This window comes from Leucoraja erinacea, chromosome 24 (genome assembly GCF_028641065.1).
Source record: "Leucoraja erinacea ecotype New England chromosome 24, Leri_hhj_1, whole genome shotgun sequence".
Classification (NCBI taxonomy): domain Eukaryota; kingdom Metazoa; phylum Chordata; class Chondrichthyes; order Rajiformes; family Rajidae; genus Leucoraja; species Leucoraja erinaceus.
The window spans coordinates 25,650,983-25,670,920 of record NC_073400.1 but is presented as its reverse complement, the minus strand read 5'-3'; the positions used below and the strand labels follow the sequence as shown (position 1 = coordinate 25,670,920).

At 46.3% G+C, this 19,938-nt stretch overlaps 1 protein-coding gene across 1 annotated transcript in view; it reads left to right on the top strand.

Moving 5' to 3' along the window:
- kcnd3 (potassium voltage-gated channel, Shal-related subfamily, member 3) overlaps positions 1-19,415 on the top strand; it is a 242,681-nt gene extending 223,266 nt beyond the window's left edge. Inside the window, exons 6-8 of the mRNA XM_055654862.1 lie at positions 5,116-5,175; positions 9,745-9,995; positions 19,135-19,415. Coding sequence (XP_055510837.1) covers positions 5,116-5,175; positions 9,745-9,995; positions 19,135-19,333 — 510 coding nt within the window. The 3' untranslated portion in view covers positions 19,334-19,415. The remainder of the gene's footprint in view (positions 1-5,115; positions 5,176-9,744; positions 9,996-19,134) is intronic.
- Positions 19,416-19,938: the final 523 nt, after the last annotated feature.

Here is a 19,938-nt window from a genome sequence, read left to right as displayed (position 1 = left end):
GAACATATTTCTGCATGCCCATACATGCATGTGTGTGCGTAGGCACATATGTCCTTGCGTGTGCCCACCTGTGCAATGGGAGAGGACAGCATGTGTCCGTTTGTGGGTCTATCACTGACAACTGCAAATGAAAGATGCTTCTTTGAATGAAGTGTTGGAAAGTGCATTGAGGTCATGTAGCTACCACCCCACCATGACCCTGCACCTTAGAAACATAAAAAAAAAGAAACCTAGGTGCAGAAGTAGTCCATTCGGCCCTTTGAGCCAGTACCGCCATTCAATATGATCGTGGCTGATCATCCAAAATCAGTACCCCGTTCCTGCTTTCCCCCCCTTGATTCCTTTACACCTAAGAGCTAAAACTAACTCTCTCGTGAAAACGTCCAGTGAATTGGCCTCCACTGCCTTCTGTGGCAGAGAATTCCACAGATTCACCACTCTGGGTGAAAAACGTTTTCCTTATCTCAGTCCTAAATGGCTTACCCCTTATTCTTAAACTGTGAGCACTGGTTCTGGACTTCCCCAACATCGGGACCATTTTTCCTGCATCGAGCCTGTCCAATCCTTTCAGAATGTTACTGTAATATGTTTCTATAAGAATCCCTCTCATCCTTCTGAATTCCAGTGAAGACAAGCCCAGTCGACCCACTTTGTCATCATATGTCAGGCCCGCCATCCCGGGAATTAAGTTGGTGAACCGACACTGCACTCCCTCAATAACAATAATGTCCTTGCAGATGCTTTCTCCACATGCTATTTTCATAAGTTCCGGGAGCAGAATTAAGCCATTCGGCCCATTGAGTCTACTCCGCCATTCAATCATAGCTGATCTACCTTTCCCTCTCAATCCCATTCTCCTGCCTTCTCCCCATAACCCCTGAATCCTGTGCTAATCAAAAACCCATCAAGCTCCACCTTAAAAATGTTCATTGACTTGGCCCCCACAGCCTTCTGCAGCAACGAATTCCTCAGACGCACCACCCTCTGATGAAAGAAATTCCTTCCTCCTGTATTTTCATGAGATATAGAAGTTCAAATGCGAAATATCAATTAGCATCGTGCTGTGACCTCTGCACTGTTTAGTGGTAGTTTTTTGTTCGTGCAATTTCATTGTCGATTAAAAAGGCATTAATATCCATTTTCTGTAATAAAGAAGAAATGGGTTTGGCTCGCTGAAATGGACTGAACATTCTCAGGGGAGATCGCTATCTCCACCTAAAGGTCTCCTCAATAATTCAATGTACCAGCCCCGGTTTTAATAACATCTGCAAATAGTGGCGAAGCAGTGCGAAGAGCTTAACGTGGTGAAAGACATTAACACAAATCATTCTGCAGTTTCTATTTACCTACACTGCACCCACCACAAGTTGCCCACGACCACCGCTGAACAATGTTGCGTTCAACAATTGCCCCCGAATCTATTGAATCTAACACGAGACTCCAGCGTACTTGTAAATTTGTCATTTCATATTTCCTGCAATGCTTGAGTGGTTTCCACTTAGATGTAATTAAGTGTAAAAGGCATTTGCTCTGTAATGAGTGTGGGTCTATCACTGAACACACGGCACAACCTGAAATAACAGGCGCATCCAGCACGCTGCAAATAGGTGGCCTTGTAATTAAAAAATATCGGTTATGCAGCGCAGTTGAAGCCACTTGCCCAATTTAAAAGCATGGGAGGGTAATTTAGTAGCAGAGCCTTACATGAGGGACGTGTAATTGCATCGGAGTGGGTCAGCGCAGACTGCAAACCTCTGAAGCAATCAATCAGCAGCCAAAATACAGGAGGCTTACTCCTGGGGAAAGTCACCAAGAATTATGAAAAGCAAATTATCGAGGAACATAAAACCAACTTGTGAAATACTCTAAAGGCAGATAAATAAAAGCAGGGAAGTCCCATTCGAGGGCGCAGCAGTAGAGTTGCTGCCTCACAGCGCCAGAGACCCGGGTTCGATCCGGACCTCCGGGTGGTGTCTGTGCGGAGTTTGCACCCTCTCACTGCGACCACGTGGGTTTTCTCCAGGTGCTCCAGTCTCCTCGCACATTCCAAAATACACAGGTTTGTCGGTGAACTGCCTTCTGTAAAATTGTAAATTGTCCCTACCTAGTGTGTCGGATATTGCTGGTGTACGGGATGATTGCTGGTCGGCGTGGACTAGGTGGGCCGAAGGGCCTGTTTCCATGCTGTATGTCTAAAAGTCTAAAAGTCTAAAGTGGTACCAACTAAAACGGATGCATTTACAATAAAGAACTTGAAGGATAAGGGAACGTAAGTTGCTGGTGGGGCTGGATGAGGAAGGATTGGAAGAGATGGAGCTAGATAAGAAGTGTCGGGTAACTGGGCTAAAATACTTTGTATGTCAAACCCTCCATGAAAACTCCAATGAAATTTATTTTGACATTATGCCGAGATAATTAAAATTAAAAGCCTCCCTTATCTGTTAATAAATTTGCAGAGAAACACTGTACATGGCTGTACACTCCCTCAGCTAGATTGTGGCTGATCTGCATCTGAACACAATTCCCCCCCACTTTGGTCAAAGCCTTTTGATTCACAATTTGGCTTAGCTTAGAGTTACAGCATGGAAACAGGCCCTTTGGCCGACCATGTCCACGCCGACCATTGATCACCCGTTCACACTAGTTCTATGCTGCCCCACTTTCCCGACACATGAGGGGCAATATACAGATGCCAATTAACCTACGTCTTTGGGATGTGGGAGGGAAACCGGAGCACCCCGGAGGAAACCCACGCGGGCACAGGGGGGGAACGTGCAAACTCCACACGGGTTCCGGCCTGAAGCCTCAACTGTTCCTTTCCTCCAGAGGTGCCACCTGGCCCGCTGAGTTACTCCTGCATCTTGTGTCTGTCTTCAGAGAGATGTTGTTTGATCTCAGTTATACCATCACGTGTCACGGCTTATGGTTGAAACGTGCCTTGGAATGGAGGGGAGCGATTCCTGAAACTGCGCTCTGCATTCACTGGCACAAGGTCGCGGCGAGTTCTAGAGATGAGGTTATCCTGTCAAAATGCAAATGGAGTATGGGTGACCAAGTTAATGATGGGCTTTGTGGTTTGGTGGTGCAGTTAATGACACTTTCCATCACTTTACAGAGTCAGAGATGCACGACAGCTCTGTAATTGGCCAGCTTATATCTGCCTTGAGTTCTATCTATGTGGATTGAGCAATTTGTCCATGTTATCAGCTCGATGCCAGCTTCACAGCAGCAAAGGAATAACTTTTCTAAGGGAAAATGATTGGGGCTGGGGGGGGGGGGGGGGGGGGGGGGGTGGGGTTAGGGGGTCGTGGGAGATTTTAATTTGCTGGTGCTCAGGCAATGCGGGGGGGGGGGGGTGCTGTTGTGTCGGAAGGAACTGCAGATGCTGCTTTACACTGAAGGTAGACACAAAATGCTGGAGCATCTCAGCGGGGTCAGGCAGCGTGTCAGGGGAAAAGGAATAGGTGACGTTTCGGGTTTGAGACCCTTCTTCAGATGTTGTTTTGATGACAAAGGAAGAACATAACAGTGGGCGGCACACCGGGGCAGCTGGTAGTGCCGCTGTTTCACAGCTCCAGAGACCCGGTTTCATCACTGACCTCGGATGCTGTTTGTGTGGAGTTTACACGTTCTCCACATGACCACGTGAATTTCCTCCTGGCACTGCGGTTCCCACCCACATCCCAAAGACGTGTGGGTTTGTAGGTAAATTTCCCCTCGTGTGTAGGGAGTGGATGCGAAAGTGGGATAACATAAAACTAGTGGGACTAGATTTAGTTTAGAGATACAGTGAGGAAACAGGCCCTTTGGCCCATCGAGTCAGGGATGACCTGCGATCCCCGTGCACTAACACTATCCCACACAAAAAACAATTTACATTTATACCAAGCCAATTAGCCTACAAAACCTGTACGTCTTTAGAGAGTGGGAGGAAACCGGAGATCCTGGAGAAAACCCCCATGGGTCACGGGGAGAATGTACAAACTCCGTACAGACAGCACCCGTAGTCAGGATCGAACCTTGGATCTCTGGCGCTGTAAGGAGGCATCCCTTCCACTGCGCAGCAATGCAGCCCATGGGCTCGGTGGGCTGAAGGGCCTGTTTCCATGCTGTCTCTTTCAATCAATCATTCAAAAACCATAAAACATAGAACAGTCCAGCACAGGAACATGTCCTTCAGCCCACCGTGGCTGAAGACGTTTCAAACATCTAAACTTTAAATTGGCCTTGTGGCATTTATAAATTAAGTGAGATCCTCTGGTGGAGATGCTAAGAATGCAAACTAGCCTACCTTCTCCCCTCAGGCAAGAGGTACAGAAGTGTGAAAACGCACACCTCCAGATTCAGGGATAGTTTCTTCCCATCTGTTATCAGGCCACTGAACACCAACTGGAGAGCCGTCCTGACCCACCTTTGACCTCATTGGAGACCCCAGACTATCTATAATCGGAGTTTAAGAAGGAACTGCAGATGCTGGAGAATCGAAGGTACACTATCTATAATCAGATTCTACTGGACTTTATCTTGCACTAAACATTATTCCCTTTATCCTGTATCTCTGCACTGTGGACGGCTTGATTGGAGTGGTGTCAGAGGTTATGGGGAGAAGGCAGGGGAATGGGGTTGAGAGGGAATGATAGATCAGCCATGATTGATTGGCGGAGTAGACTTGATTGGCTGAATGGTCTAATTCTGCTCCTAGAACATATGAACTTATGACCTAATTATAATCTGAAGGGTCTCGACCCGAAACGTCACCTATTCCTTCGCTCCATAGATGCTGCCCCACCCGCTGAGTTTCTCCAGCATTTATGTCTACCTTCGATTTTTCCAGCATCTGCAGTTCTTTCTTAAACCAACTATGTATAGTCTTTCCACTGACTGGATAGCACGCAACAAAAAAGCTTTTCATTGCAACTCAGTGGACATGACAATAGGAATAATAGTAACTAAACTAAACCTTAGGATGAAAAGTAGGATCATCGAATATGGTAGCAAAATATAACACTCCTTCCTCTTCCTACAGTTGTGTTTGAATTACAATGTTTAAACTATTACATGGAATTTAAAATTACACAGTTAACGCGTATTTTTTCTTTTCTGTTGGTCTCATAGGGATTGTCGTACCTGCTAGACGATCCTCATTTATCTGTCCGGACATCAACTTCCACCAAGGTGATTCTTTTCTTCTCTCTCTTGGGCACCAGAGCCTCTCTCTGTTTTATTTTACAAGAATGATCCCAGGAATTAGTAGGTTAACCCATGATGGGTGTTTGTCTGCGCTGGGCCTGTACTTGCTGGAGTTTAGAAGGACCTCAATGAAGGGTACCGAATACTGAAAGGCCTGGATAGAGTGGATGAGGAGAGGATGTTTCCACTAGTGGGAGAGTCCAGGACTAGAGGTCATAGCCTCAGAATTAAAGGACGTTATTTTAAGAAGGAGATGAGGAGAAATTTCTTTAGTCAGAGGGTGGTGAATCTGTGGAATACTTTGCCACACAGAAGGCTGTGGAGGCCAAGTCAGTGGATATTTTTGAGGCAGAGATAGATGGATTTTTGATTTGTGCAGGTGTCAGAGGTTATGGGAAGAAGGCAGGAGAATGGGGTTCGGAGAGAGAGAAAGATAAGCCATGATTAAATGGCGGAGTAGACTTGATGGGCTGAATGGCCTAATTCTTCTACTATCACATTACCATATGACCTTATGACCGATATACTTCCATCAGGTCTCCCCTCAGCCTCCAAAGCATTAGAGACTGCAATCCAAGTTTGTCCAACCTCTCCTTATCACTAATGCCCTCTAATCCAGACAATAGTCCAGTAAATCTTTTCACCAACTCTCCACATCCTTCCTATAATGGGGCAACTGGAACCTCACACAATACTCCAAATGCAGCCTAATCAAAGCACCATAAAGCTGCAACATGAGGAGCTGCAGATGCTGCCTCACCCGCTGAGGTAGTCCAGCACTTTGTATCCATCTTTGATGTGAACCAGCATCTGCAGTCCCTTCTTTCTATCCGCTAGTTCTATGTTATCCCACATTCTCATCCACTCCCTACACATTACAATTTACAGAGGCCAATGCACCTACAAACACACATGTCTTTGAGATGTGGGTGGAAACTGGAGCACCCAGAGGAAATCCTCACGGTCCCAGCGAGGCTATTAAGAACATGAGGTGGCGCTGCGGTAGAGTTGTTGCCTTACGGTGCCAGAGACCCGGATTCGATCCTGACCACGGGTGCTGACAGCATGTAGTTCGTACGTTCTCCCTGCGACCACGTGGGTTTTCCCCGGGTGCTCCGGTTTCCTCCCACACACCAAAGAGACGTCCAGGCTTGTAGGTTAACTTGGCTTTGGTAAAAATTGAAAATTGTCCCGTCTGTCGGATGGGGGTGCTAGTGTGCGGGGATCGCTGGTCGGCGCGGACTCGGTGTGCCGACGCCCCGTTTCCACGCTGTATCTCTAAACTACACGTGCAAACTGCGCATAGGCAGCACCCAAGGTCAGGATGGAACCCGGGCCTCTCTGGCGCCGAGAGGCAGTAGCTCTACCAGTTCCGCCAGTGTTCTTGGACCACTGGGCAAATATCTCCATTTAAATGAATTGGGAACCACAAGCCTTCACCAAGTGGAGCAGAGTAACAAAGGGCCCATTGTCTATCACTCCTTTCACACCAGCTTACTGTCAGTCTGTGTAAATCTCAAGGTATACACCCTCGCAGGTACCTCCTGTGAGTTGATGCAATACAGGCCACTGCCAATTCTTTTCAGCTCATTAAATCGTTACATTATAAAATACTCTCATCTCTCTCCTGATTATTTTGGTAATTTTGTTCAGTACCCTTAAAGGGATATATTATTACAAATCAAATGAATTACCAAAAGAACATTTAAAATACATAATAAGGAACAGGTCTTTAGGGAGTGATAAATACTTGAAATCATCGGCTAAACACATTGATAAAAATGTCTATAGTCTATTGCAACTTTTAACTTTTCTTCAGGTAACACATTTCATCCAAACGGCTAACGTTTCTACTTTGATTCAGGTTCTGCATTGAAGGTTAGATCCTATGGGATTCAAGGAGAGATAGCTGAAAAATCTGTGTATAAAACCATGTGAGGAATCGACCAGGTAGCCGCACAGAGTCTTAGGGGAATCAAGAATCAGAGGACATTGGTTTAAGGTGAGGGGAGGGGGGAAGATTTAATAGGAACCTGAGGAGTCGGTGTTTGGAGGGTAAATGGGACGGGTTGCCCTAGGAGGTCATTGAGGCAGGTACTATCACAACGTTTAATGGCCCTGTCCCATGGTACGAGTTCATTCCAAGAGCTCTCCCGAGTTTAAAAAAAATCTAACTCGTGCTAAGCACGGAGAATGAACGTAGCGGGTACGTCGGCGTTTGGGGACGTCTCTTAGCGGCTCGTAACGCTAACGGCAGGTACTCGGGAAGACTCGCTAACGGCAGGTAAGCTCGGGAAGACTCGCGAAGATTTTTCAACATGTTGAAAAATGTCCACGAGAGCCCCGTGTACCGACGAGCGGCCATTACCGTAAATCTCCGAGTTCGAATCAGGGCAAACTCGGGAGAGCTCTTGGAATGAACTCGTACCGTGGGACAGGGCCATAAGAATCATTTGGACAGGTACATGGATAGGACAGGTTTAGAGGGATATGGGCCAAATGCAGGCAGGTGGGACTAGTGTAGATGGGACATGGTGGCCAGTGTGGGCAGGTTGGGTTGAAGGGCCTGTTTCCACACTATATCACCCAACATTGCCCCCAACAGATGCTGCCTGAACCTCTGAGCTCCTCCAGCAGTTAGCACACCTTAAGCCACTCCACTCCATCACCAACAACCCCAACACCATACTCAATGGCACTCCACCCAATGGCACTCCACACTTAATCCCGACCATTACAGTACAGCACGCCTCATTCACCTCACTGTGAACCCAACTCTCATCACCTGGAGACTGAAGTTTTCTGGCGAGGTTCTTCACTGTGTTCACCAGGCGAAAGTGTGTGATCAGGGAGAGGAACAGTACGGCAGCATCAATCATTCCCAAGACAACCACACTTTAATAGGGCAGCACAGTGGTGCAGCTGTAGAGTTGCTGCCTTACAGCACTTACAGCGACAGAGACCCGGGTTCAGTCCTACTTGTCTATGCGGAGCTTGTGCGTTCTCCCCGTGACCTGAGCGGGTTTTCTCCGAGATCTTCGTTTTCCTCCCACACTCCAAAGACGTGCAGGTTTGCAGGTTAATTGGCTTGGTGTAAATGTACAATTGTCCCTAGTGTGTGTAGGGTGGTGTTATGTGTAGCGGGGATCACTGGTCGGCGCGGGTTCGTTGGGCCGACTAAACTAAACTAATCTAAACCAATAATGGTCACATAACACACAGCGTTACACAGGGAGCTCAAACATCAGGGGGATATTGCAACTACACCAAAGTAACTTCTATTACTTTCATTCTTGAAGATCAAGAGCAAGAAGTATACAGCAGATGCTGTTGACTTGCAGCCTCCAGATTGTCTGAAATAATTGTCGACTTCAAGAGGTGCTCTCTGCTGGAAGTGCCTTTGAATCTCATCATTACCAACGAGGGTAGACCAGTGCTGAATTCTCTCGGCAAACATCCTAGTTCTGGTTTTCAGTGTAATTGAATTCTTTCCATGTTGCATTTAATAAGGAAGTTATCAGCATTCATAAGAATACTGAGCAGCTTTGTCGAATTAACTGAAGTAGAGAAAGGGTTTCAGGCTGAGGAAGGGTTTCGGCCCGAAACGTTGCCTATTTCCTTCGCTCCATAGATGCTGCTGCACCCACTGAGTTTCTCCAGCATTTTGTGTACCAACTGAAGTAGACGCTCAGTTTAGACCAGAGAGACTTAAATGGAGATTTCATCGTAGAGTCATAGAGATACACACTTCCAGATTCAGGGACAGTTTCTTCCCAGCTGTTGTCAGGCAGTTACCACAACCAGAGAGCAGTGCAGAACTACTATCTACCTCACTGGTGACCCAAGGCCCATCCTTGATCGGACATTGTACTAAACGTTATTCCCTTATCATGTATCTACCTATACACTGTAAATGGCTCGATTGTAATCATGTATTGTCTTTCCGCTGACTGGTGAACACGCAACAAAGGCTTTTCTCTGTACCTCGGTACAAGTGATAATAAACCGTCTTAACTAAACTAAACGAGAGGCACAGAGCCATGCGGCACAGAAACAGCCCCCTTGGCCCAACTAGTCCATGCCGACCAAATTGTCCCACCTAAACTACTCCCTGTGCCTGAGTTTATAGAGGAGGTGAAGAATTAGTCAGTCATGAAGGACTTTGCTAGTGCAAATAAAAAAAGAAAATGTTAGCTCTAAAAGAAGGATTGGAAGGCAGAGATTCAGATTTAAGAACTTACAGAATTAAACTTTTCCTTGTACAGTAGTTTAGTTCAGTTTAGTTTTGTATTGTTTCGTTCCGTTGTTTACTTTAGTTTATTTTTAAATTATTGTCACGTGTACCGAGGTCCAGTAAAAAGCCTTTTGTTGCATACTATCCAGTCAGCGAAAATACTAAACAGTACATGATTACAGTCGAGCCGTCCACAGTGTAAAGATACAGTATAAAGGGAATAATGTTTAGTGCAAGATAAAGTCCAGGAAAGTATAATTAAAGATGCTGCCTGTACCCACTGAGTCTCTCCAGCTTTTTTGTGTCTCAATCTTCGGCAGAACCACGAGTTCCCCGATGAGCCGGCCTTCGAGCAGAACTGCCTGGAGGGCTCGATGCAGAACTGCCCGTCCACCCACAGCCCGTCGCTCTCCTCTGGCTCGGGGACGGCCAGCACCTGCTGCTCCCGCCGCAGCAACAAGAAGTCCAGCCACCTGCCCAACTCCAGCATGTCGGCTGCCAACCTGAGAAGCATGCAGGAGCTCAGCACCATTCACATCCAGTGCGGGGAACAGATATCCTTCAACACCAGGTAACGCCTGGCAATATGTTCGAGAGAAATAAATGTTCCCGATGTTGGGGGGAGTCCAGGACCAGGGGTCGCAGTTTAAGAATAAGGGGTAGGCCATTTAGGACTGAGATGAGGAAAAACGTTTTCACCCACAGAGTTGTGAATCTGTGGAATTCTCTTCCACAGAAGACAGTGGAGGCCAATTCACTGGATGTTTTCAAGAGAGAGTTGGATAGAGCTCTTTTAGTTGGATATACCTCTTGGGGCTAACGGAATCAAGGGATATGGATAGTAAGCAGGAACGGGATACTGATTCTGGATGATCAGCCATGATCATATTGAATGGCGATGATGGTTCAAAGGGCCGAATGGCCTACTCCTGCACCTATGTTTCCATGTTTCGATGCCTCAGTGCATGGCATTGTTGCTCCACTCCACAGTTAGAAGGCAGCACCCGTAGTCAGGATCGAGCCTGGGTCTCTAGCGCTGCAAGGCAGCAACCCTAGGGTTGTACCGCCATGCCACCCTAATTCCTGCTAAAGATGAAGGTACACAGCAAAGTCGTGCGGCACGGTGGCGCAGCGGTAGAGTTGCTGCCTCACAGCGCCAGAGGCCCGGGTTCGATCCCAGCTAAAGGGGGTTGTCTGTATGGAGTTTATACGTTCTCCCCGTGACCTGCATGGGTTTTCACCGAGATTGGTTAAGTTTAGTTGAGAGATACAGCGCAGAAACAGGCCCGGCGGCCCACCGAGTCCGCGCCGACCAGCGATCCCCACACACTAATGCTATCTGCTCACTATGGACAATTTCCATTTTTAGCAAGCCAATTAATCTACAAACCTGTACGTCTTTGAAGTGTGGGAGGAAACCGGAGCTCCCTTAGTAAAGTCTCTCTAAAGTAAAGTCTGATGGAATTATCCAGGTTAGAGTTGAAGAGGGGCGACATTGAGATTTTTAAATCATTTTGTCATTTTAGTTTTAGTTTTTAGTTTTAGAGATACAGCCCGGAAACAGGCCCTTCAGCCCACCGGGTCTGTACCGGCCAGCAATCCTGCACATTAATACTATCCTACATCCACTATAGATTATTTTTTACATTTACCAAGCCAATTAACCTACAAACCTTTACGTCTTTGGAGTGTGGGAGGAAACCGAAGATCTTGGGGAAAATCAAACGCAGGTCTCGGGAAGAACGTACAAACTCCGTACAGACAGCACCCGTAATCGGGATCGAAACCGGGTCTCCGGCGCTGCATTCGCTGTAAGGCAGCAACTCTACCGCTGCGCCACCGTGACCGTCCATTTTTCTTAATTAAATATCAGAACACTGAGGTATTCAAGAGCGAATTAGATACAAAATAGCTCTCAGGGCTAACGGAATCAAGCTAATTGGGGAGAAAGCAGGAACGGGGTACTGATTTTGGATGATAGGCCAGGATCACATTGAAGGGCCGAATGTCCTATTCCTGCACCTATATTTTGTATGTTTCTATGTAACACAGCAACTTTTATACAGCCAGATGAGAAAGGAATCTGTGATGGGGACGAGGTGGTCTTTGTATAGATATACATAGAACTTAGGAAGGTACAGGACACAAACTGCTGGAGTAACTCAGCGAGTCAGGCAGCATCTCTGGAGGGCATGGATAGGTGACATTTCAGGTCGGGACCCTTCTTCGGACCGATTAAAGAAAATCCCAAAGCTTTTTATACCGATGTTAGAAACAGGAAGAACTGAAGAATTGAAGATAGACAAATCGCTCAGACACGAGGGAGTTTATTCCAGGTTATTAAGAGACACTGCAGGAGGCCTTAACAAAGATTGTTGTTTCTGAATCAGTCTGAAGGACGATCCCACCCTGAGATATCACCTATCACCAAGGTCCATCTTCTCCAGGGACCTTGCCTGACCCGCTGAGTTACTCCAGCACTTTGTGTCCTTTTTTTGTAAACCAACAACAGCAGTTCCTTGTTTCCACGTGGAACAGTATAGCACAAGAACAGGCCCTTCGGCCCACAATGTCTGTGCCGTACATGATGTCACAACCAACTCTCATCTGGAACTAAACTAATTTGTGTGGGAGGTGTTGTATTTTAGCAAGTTAAGCCAGGGCAGGACTTACACAGTAAATGAGAGGCCCCTGCAGTGTTGCAGAACAGAGAGACCTAAGTGTGCACATACATAGTTAGAGAGTGGCAACACAGGTGGAAACATAGAAATAGGTGCAGGAGTAGGCCATTCGGCCCTTTGAGCCAGCACCACCATTCAATATGATCAAGTCAAGTCAAGTCAAGTTTATTTGTCACATACACATACAAGATGTGCAGCGAAATGAAAGTGGCAATGCTCGCGGGCTTTTGTGCAAAAGACAAACAACAAAACAACCAAACAAATTATATACACAATCATAACACACATATTCTTTTACATAATAAATAATGGAAGGAAAAACGTTCAGTAGAGTTAGTCCCTGGTGAGATAGGCATGGCTGATCATCCAAGATCAGTACCCCATTCCTGCTTTCTCCCCATATCTCTTGATTCCGTTAGCCCTAAGAGGTATATCCAACACTCTCTTGAAAACATCCAGTGAATTGGCCTCCATTGCCTTCTGTGGCAGAGAATTCCGTAGGTTCATAACTCTGTGGGTGAAAAGGTTTTTCCTGATCTCATTCCTAAATGGCCTACCCCTTATTCTTACACTCTTTGACTCTAAGAAGTAAATTCAAAAGCTACTTCCAAAAGGGAATGAGATGAATATTTGAAGAGAAAGCAGTTCTCTGGGGCGAAAGATGGTGTGAGATTAATGGATGGCTCTTAGAAAATGCCAGTACAGGAAAAAATATTCCAGGTACCATTCTGCTGTGTTGTAAGATCTGGTGAGCTGATCTGATTCGTTTTCCCCGGGCATATGAATAGTTTCACTCAAGGGATTCCATATAATCACTGCTCTGCAATATATCACCTAGCCCATGCAGTTTTGACATCAGCAATCTAAGCAAAACAAAAATAAACACAGCCCAGGTGTTCAGTGACACCTTTAAACGCAGCAGTGGCGCAGCAGGTGGAGGTACTGCCTCACATTGCCAGAGACCCAGGTTCAATCCTGACCACGGGTGCTGCCTGTGTGGAGTGTGCACGCTCTCCACGTGACTGCATGGGATTCCTGCGGGTGCACCGGTTTCCTCCCACATCCCAAACTCGAGCGGGTTCTTAGGTTAAATGGCCTCTTGTAAAAATGTCCCCTCCTTTGTAGAGAGTGGATGACAAATCCGGATAACATAGAAACAATGCAAATGGGTGATCGGTGGGCAGCATGGACTCGGTGGGCTGAAGGGCCTGTTTCCATGCTGTACCTCTAAACTACACTAAAAATACAGTGAAATTCTTTGTTTTACATTCAATTCAGCAAAATCATACTGTACATAAGCACAATCATGCCTCAGTATTGGACAAGCTTGGATAGACATCTTGGTCGGCATGGACGAGTTGAGCTGAAGGGCGTGTTTCTATGCTGGAAGACTCTCTGTCTCTTAGGACTGGTAGAAGCAAATTCAAAAGCAGCTTCCAAAAGTGAATGAATAAGAGTGCAACGATTATAATGAAAGAATATTATAATGTAAGGGCGGCACGGTGGCGCAGCGGTAGAGTTGCTGCCTTGCAGCGCCACAAACCCGGGTTCGATCCCGTCTATGTGTGCCATCGGTACGGAGTTTGTACCTTCTCCCCGTGACCGCGTGGGTTTTCTCCGAGATCTTTCCTCCCACACTCCAAAGACATACAGGTTTGTAGGTTAATAGGTATAAGTGTGAATTGTCTCTAGTATGTGTGGGATAGTGTTATTGTGAGGGGATCGCTGGTCGATGCAGACTCAGTGTGCCAAAAAGCTAGTTCCTCTAAACTAAAGTAATAGTGGAGGCAGTATAAAAAGAGCTGTATCTCTGGACTAAAACCCAAACTAAAACTTGATATCTGATGCTCATTGATCACAGAAAGTCGTTTTCTTAATGAGGAAGTGGCCAATACCTTAAGTGGCATATTGTTCAGAAGACCTTTCCCTCCACATTGCTGTTTTTGGTATAATGGATAAGTCCATGCATTTTTCAAGACCATTATAACCAAGTCATTAACGATTGCTTTAATATTGACAGCAAGATGTGAAATATGGATAAATACCAATGCTGTTTAATTGGTCTGAAAAAAATATCACTAAAATGACACCCTTAAAAATTGTAATTACTGAGGATGTTGCAGAAGGCAGAACAGAACCATTGAAAGGCACAAGACACAAATTGCTGGAATAATTCAGCGGGTCAGGCAGTATCTCTGTGAGAACATGGATCGACAATGTTTCCACCTATCAATGTTTGGGCACCATAGCTGAGGAAAGATGTGCTGGCACTGGCGAGGGTCCAGAGGAGGTTTACAAGAATGATCCCAGGAATGAGAGAATATTGCCATAGAGGGAGTACAGAGAAGGTTCACCAGACTGATTCCTGGGATGTCAGGACTTTCATATGAAGAAAGACTGGATAGACTCGGCTTGTACTCGCTAGAATTTAGGAGATTGAGGGGGGATCTTATAGAAACTTACAAAATTCTTAAGGGGTTGGACAGGCTAGATGCAGGAAGATTGTTCCCGATGTTGGGGAAGTCCAGAACAAGGGGTCACAGTTTAAGGATAAAGTGGAAATCCTTTAGGACTGAGATGAGAAAAACATTTTTCACACAGAGAGTGTGGTGAATCTCTGGAACTCTCTGCCACAGAAAGTAGTTGAGGCTATATTTAAGAGGGAGTTAGATTTGGCCCTTAAGGGATTAGGGGGTATGGAGAGAAGGCAGGTACAGGATACTGAGTTGGATGATCAGCCATGATCATATTGAATGGCGGTTCAGGCTCAAAGGGCCGAATGGCCTACTCCTGCACCTATTTTCTATCTTTCTATGAGTGGGTTAACCCATGATGAGCGTTTGATGGCACTGGGCCTGTACTCGCTGGAGTTTAGAAGAATGAAGTGGGGTCGCATTGAAACTCACCAAATACTGAAAGGCTTGGATAGAGTGGATGTGGAGAGGATGTCTCCACTAGTGGGAGAGTGTAGGACTAGAGGTCATAACCTCAGAATTAAAGGACGTTCCTTTAGGAAGGAGATGAGGAGGAATTTCTTTAGTCAGAGGGTGGTGAATCTATGGAATTCTTTGTGACTTATGGCTGTGGAGGCCAAGTCAATGGATATTTTTAAGACAGAGATAGATAGATTCTTGATTAGTACGGTGTCAGAGGTTATGGGGAGAAGGCAAGAGAATGGGGTTAGGAGGAAAGAGATAGATCAGCCAAGATTGAATAGCGGAGTAGACTTGATGGGCCGAATGGCCTAATTCTGCTCCTATCTCATATGACCTTATGACCCAGGATCTGTCTTCAGACTGACTGTAGGAGGGAGAAAGAAAGCTGGAAGAGGGGTGGGAAAGAGACAAAGCCTGGTAAGTAATAGTTGGAAGATAGACACAAAATGCTGTCCCGCTAAGTTACTCCAGCATTTTGTGTCTACGGTGTAAACCAGCATCTGCAGTTCCTTCCAAGACAATTAAATAAATGAGCATCTTGTCTTTTGGAGACAGTGATTGAGGGATACGTTTTGGTCAATATGTCAGATTTCCTTGTGTAGGGAGGAACTGCAGATGCTTGTTTACACAGTAGACACAAAATGCTGGAGTAACTCAGCGGGACAGGCAGCATCTCTGGACAGAAGGAATGGGTGACGTTTTAGGTGGAAATCCTTCTTCAGACCAAGAGTCAGGGGAGAGGGAGACACAGAGATAAGGAAGTGTAAGGTGCGAAAATGAGACATCAAAAGAGTTGAGAAATCAAGGAAAATGTAGAATAGATCATTGTTAGCTAGGAGAAGGTGACAACGAAGCAAACAGGGATAAAATGAAATCAGGGAGTCAGACAGGTCAGAGAACTGGGCAGGCAGAGGGATGGAGAGAGAGGGAAAGCAAGGGTTACTTGAAGTTAGAGAAGTCAATGTTCATACCGCTGGGGGGTAAGCTGCCCAAGGCAAATATGAGGTGCTGTTCCTCCAATTTGCGCTGGGCTTCACTCTGACAATGGAGGAGGCCTAGGACAGAAAGGTCAATGTGGGATTGGGAGGAGGAGTTAAAGTGTTTAGCAACCAGGAGATCGGGAAGGTTTAGGTGTTCAGCGTGGTGTCTCAGTCTGAAGAAAGGTCTTGACCCGAAACACCAGCCAGCTGATGTTCCGGGTCAAGGCCCTTGTTTTTCTTCGAATAACGGAATATACCTTTGGCACTTATTGAAGTTATAAAGCATAAATGCTTTATGCCTCTATCATTACAAACTAGGTTACACTTTACACAGAGTGATTGCAGTATTGACCACGGTTTTATTACTCAAAGACAGCACTAACACTGAGTGATTGATTTTAAAAGCTTTCCAAATGGAAGCACACACACACACGCACACACACACGCACGCACACGCACTCACACTCACACGCACATGAACGCACCCGCACACACACACACACACATGCACACACGCACACACACGCACACGCACGCACACGCACACACACACGCACACGCACGCATACACACACATGCACACACACACACACACACAAACGTCCTTGAAATCAGGAGCAAACACAAAGTGCTGGAGTAACTCAGCAGGTCAGGCAGCATCTGTGGAGAGAATAAGCAGTAACGCTTCAGGCCAGGATATTTTCCTCAGTTTGAATACCTGTCATTTTTAGCCATATATATATATTGGCCTCCAAATCCGATATATTCTTCGGCGAAGAGTTAGGCAATTCAGGTGGGAAATCAGGAAGCCATTTTCTCATGCAAAGAATGATGGGGATTTGAAACGCACTTACCCAAAACAATTCCAGGGCCTGCAGTTTTCAACTTGAGGACAAGGGATTTTAGGAAGGAAAGTGAGGGCACCAGAGACCCTGGTTCAATACTGACTACGGGCGCTGTCTGTACGGAGTTTGTACGTTCTTCACGGGACTGCGTGAGTTTTCTTCGGGAGCTCCGATTTCCTCCCACACTTCCACAAATTGTAGTTCAATTGACTTCTGTAAATTGTAAATTGTCCCTCGTGCGTTAGTTAGCGCTAGTTTGCGGGGTGATCGCTGGTCGGCACGGACTCGCTGGACTTGTTTCCACGCTGTATCTCTAACGTAAAGTCTAAAGTTAAAAGAGAAAATGGCAAAAATACTCAGGAGGTGAAGTGAGGAGTTAAACAGAGTGAACACTCCAGGCCACCAGAACTGCAGACATACATTATTTTGTACAGGTATTAACTTCTGACTTCTAGCACTAGTGCTATTGATAGTGGTTTGGTGAGAAGGATTGAGAAGGATAGAATAAACCTAGGGTTAGTGTTGCACTCTGCATAAAATATGCCCTTGGCTAGGAGTGGGAGAGTAAGGACATGTGTAGAGGATGAATTATCCTTCAGAAGACTTGTTTTCTGAAGTAGTTTAGCGGGCCAGGCAACATTTCTGGAGAACAAGGATAGGCGATGTTTCGGATCGGGACCCTTCTTCAGTCTGAAACGTTGCCTATCCATGTTCTCCTGAGATGCTGCCTGACCTGCTGCATTACTCCAGCAGTCTGTGTCTTCTTTCGTAAGCTGGCAGCTGTAGTTCTTTGTTTCGAAACTGTCATTGAAGTTCAAACTATTAGAAAAGTAGAGTTTCCTTGAGGGTTGGATACAAAATGGTGGAGTAACTCAGTGGTACAGGCAGCATCTCTGGAGAAAATGAATGAGTTACGTTTAGAGTCGAGACCCTTCTTCAGAATGTGTGAAGACTGTGTCTGAAAAAGGGTCGCGACCCGAAACGTAACCCATTCCTTCTCTCCAGAGATGTTGCCTGCCCCGCTGAGTTACTAGTCTATGTTCTCAACTCCAATCCAATGAATTGATTGAATGGGTTCACAAAAGCTTGGAAATGAAGAGCCATCTCCATTTTCCAATCTTCCCATGATAAACATAGAAACATAGAAAATAGGTGCAGGAGTAGGCCATTCGGCCCTTCGAGCCTGCACCGCCATTCAATATGATCATGGCTGATCATCCAACTCAGTATCCTGTTCCTGCCTTCTCTCAATACCCCCTGATCCCTTTAGCCACAAGGGCCACATCTAACTCCCTTTTAAATATAGCCAATGAACTGGCCTCAACTACCTTCTGCGGCAGAGAATTCCACAGATTCACCACTCTCTGTGTAAAAAATGATTTTCTCATCTCGGTCCTAAAAGACTTCCCTCTTATCCTTAAACTGTGACCCCTAGTTCTGGACTTCCCCAACATCGGGAATAAGCTTCCTGCATCTAGCCTTTCCAACCTCTTAAGAATTTTGTAAGTTTCTATAAGATCCCCCCTCAATCTTCTAAATTCTAGCGAGTACAAGCCGAGTCTATCCAGTCTTTCTTCATATGAAAGTCCTGACATCCCAGGAATCAGTCTGGTGAACCTTCTTGGTACTCCCTCTATGGCAAGAATGTCTTTCCTCAGATTAGGAGACCAAAACTATACGCAATACTCCAGGTGTGGTCTCACCAAGACCCTGTACAACTGCAGTAGAACCTCCCTGCTCCTATATTCATAAAGGCATTATGTGGGCAACGCATATCTAATAATAATAATAACTTTATTTGTTAAGCACCTTAAAAAAGTGCTGACCAAGTGCTGGTGATGAAAACAAGCAAGACATCATGGAGATGGTGGCCTGGTTACATCGTCAGTGGGGTCATGGTACGAACAACGGGCAAATAAAGTTAATAAACAATTCAACACCTCACTGGTCTAGGAGGAGGATATGTCCGAGAGTGATTTAAAAACAGCGTGAGAAGGGGCCTCAGCTTTGTAGAGGCAATCGGCCACAATCCGGAGCCGACCACGGCAAAGGCCTCCCCTCTGTCAGCGGGTTTGATAACCAAATCTGGGTTGTTGCGGAGTGAGTCGATGGCAGAACGTTCATGTGGTGAGAGATTGGAGTGAGACAGGGGAGTGGAGAAGTTGAGGCGGTTGATGTCGCGACGGCAGTTATTGATAAAAAGTTCTAAAGCCAGAAATTGGGCAACGCATGATGACTTGAGTCTTTTTTTTTTCTCTTTTGTTGCAGTCGTTCCAGCCTGAATGACAAGTCGGAGGAGGGAATGAGAATCAACTGCAAGAGCTCGCAGATCACCACGGCGATAATCAGCATCCCCACGCCTCCCGGCATGAGGGGCGAGGGGGACGTACGACCTCCCGTCCCCAACCAGTCCAGCAGTAGCATGAACACCGCCAGCTGCAATATTGTCAAAGTGTCCGCCTTGTAGAACAGGAAGCTGCCCCTCGCTCTCGGTCACCTGACATCCTCAAGATCACATGACACTGACGACCACATGGCAAAGGGTCAAAGGGGAAAGCAGAGGTCACGGGTGACCTGACGCCGCCGCTGCCACCGCTGCCGCGTATTTTTGCATCTCGGAGCACGGCACCGTCCCAGTCCAATGTTTATTTCCCCGTTCTCTTTCTTTTGCGTGAGGGGGAAAACGTCAGGGGTGGTGGTGAGGGGGATCTCCCCGGCTTAAGAGGAACCGAGGCTCGAGCGGCTCAACGCGGGAGAGCAGGAGGAAAGGCAAGGCAAGGCAAGACAAGGCCCCGTTCCCGCGTCGCCTCATTTTTAAACACCTACTTCAGGTGGCGTCGAAGATGGATAATATTTATTCACAAAACTGCGAACCTGACGAAACCAAATGGCAGGCCCGCTGTGTACAGGGGAGTCGGGGATCCAGGGATCTTTTTTGTGTTTCATGTGCGGAAAAGCAACAAACGAAAAGAACTGCGTCTCGCGAAAAGAAGCGAATTCAGGGCTTCAGATGTCCGAGACGGACAATAGACAATATATATATATATAGGCGCGGGAGTAGGCCATTCGGCC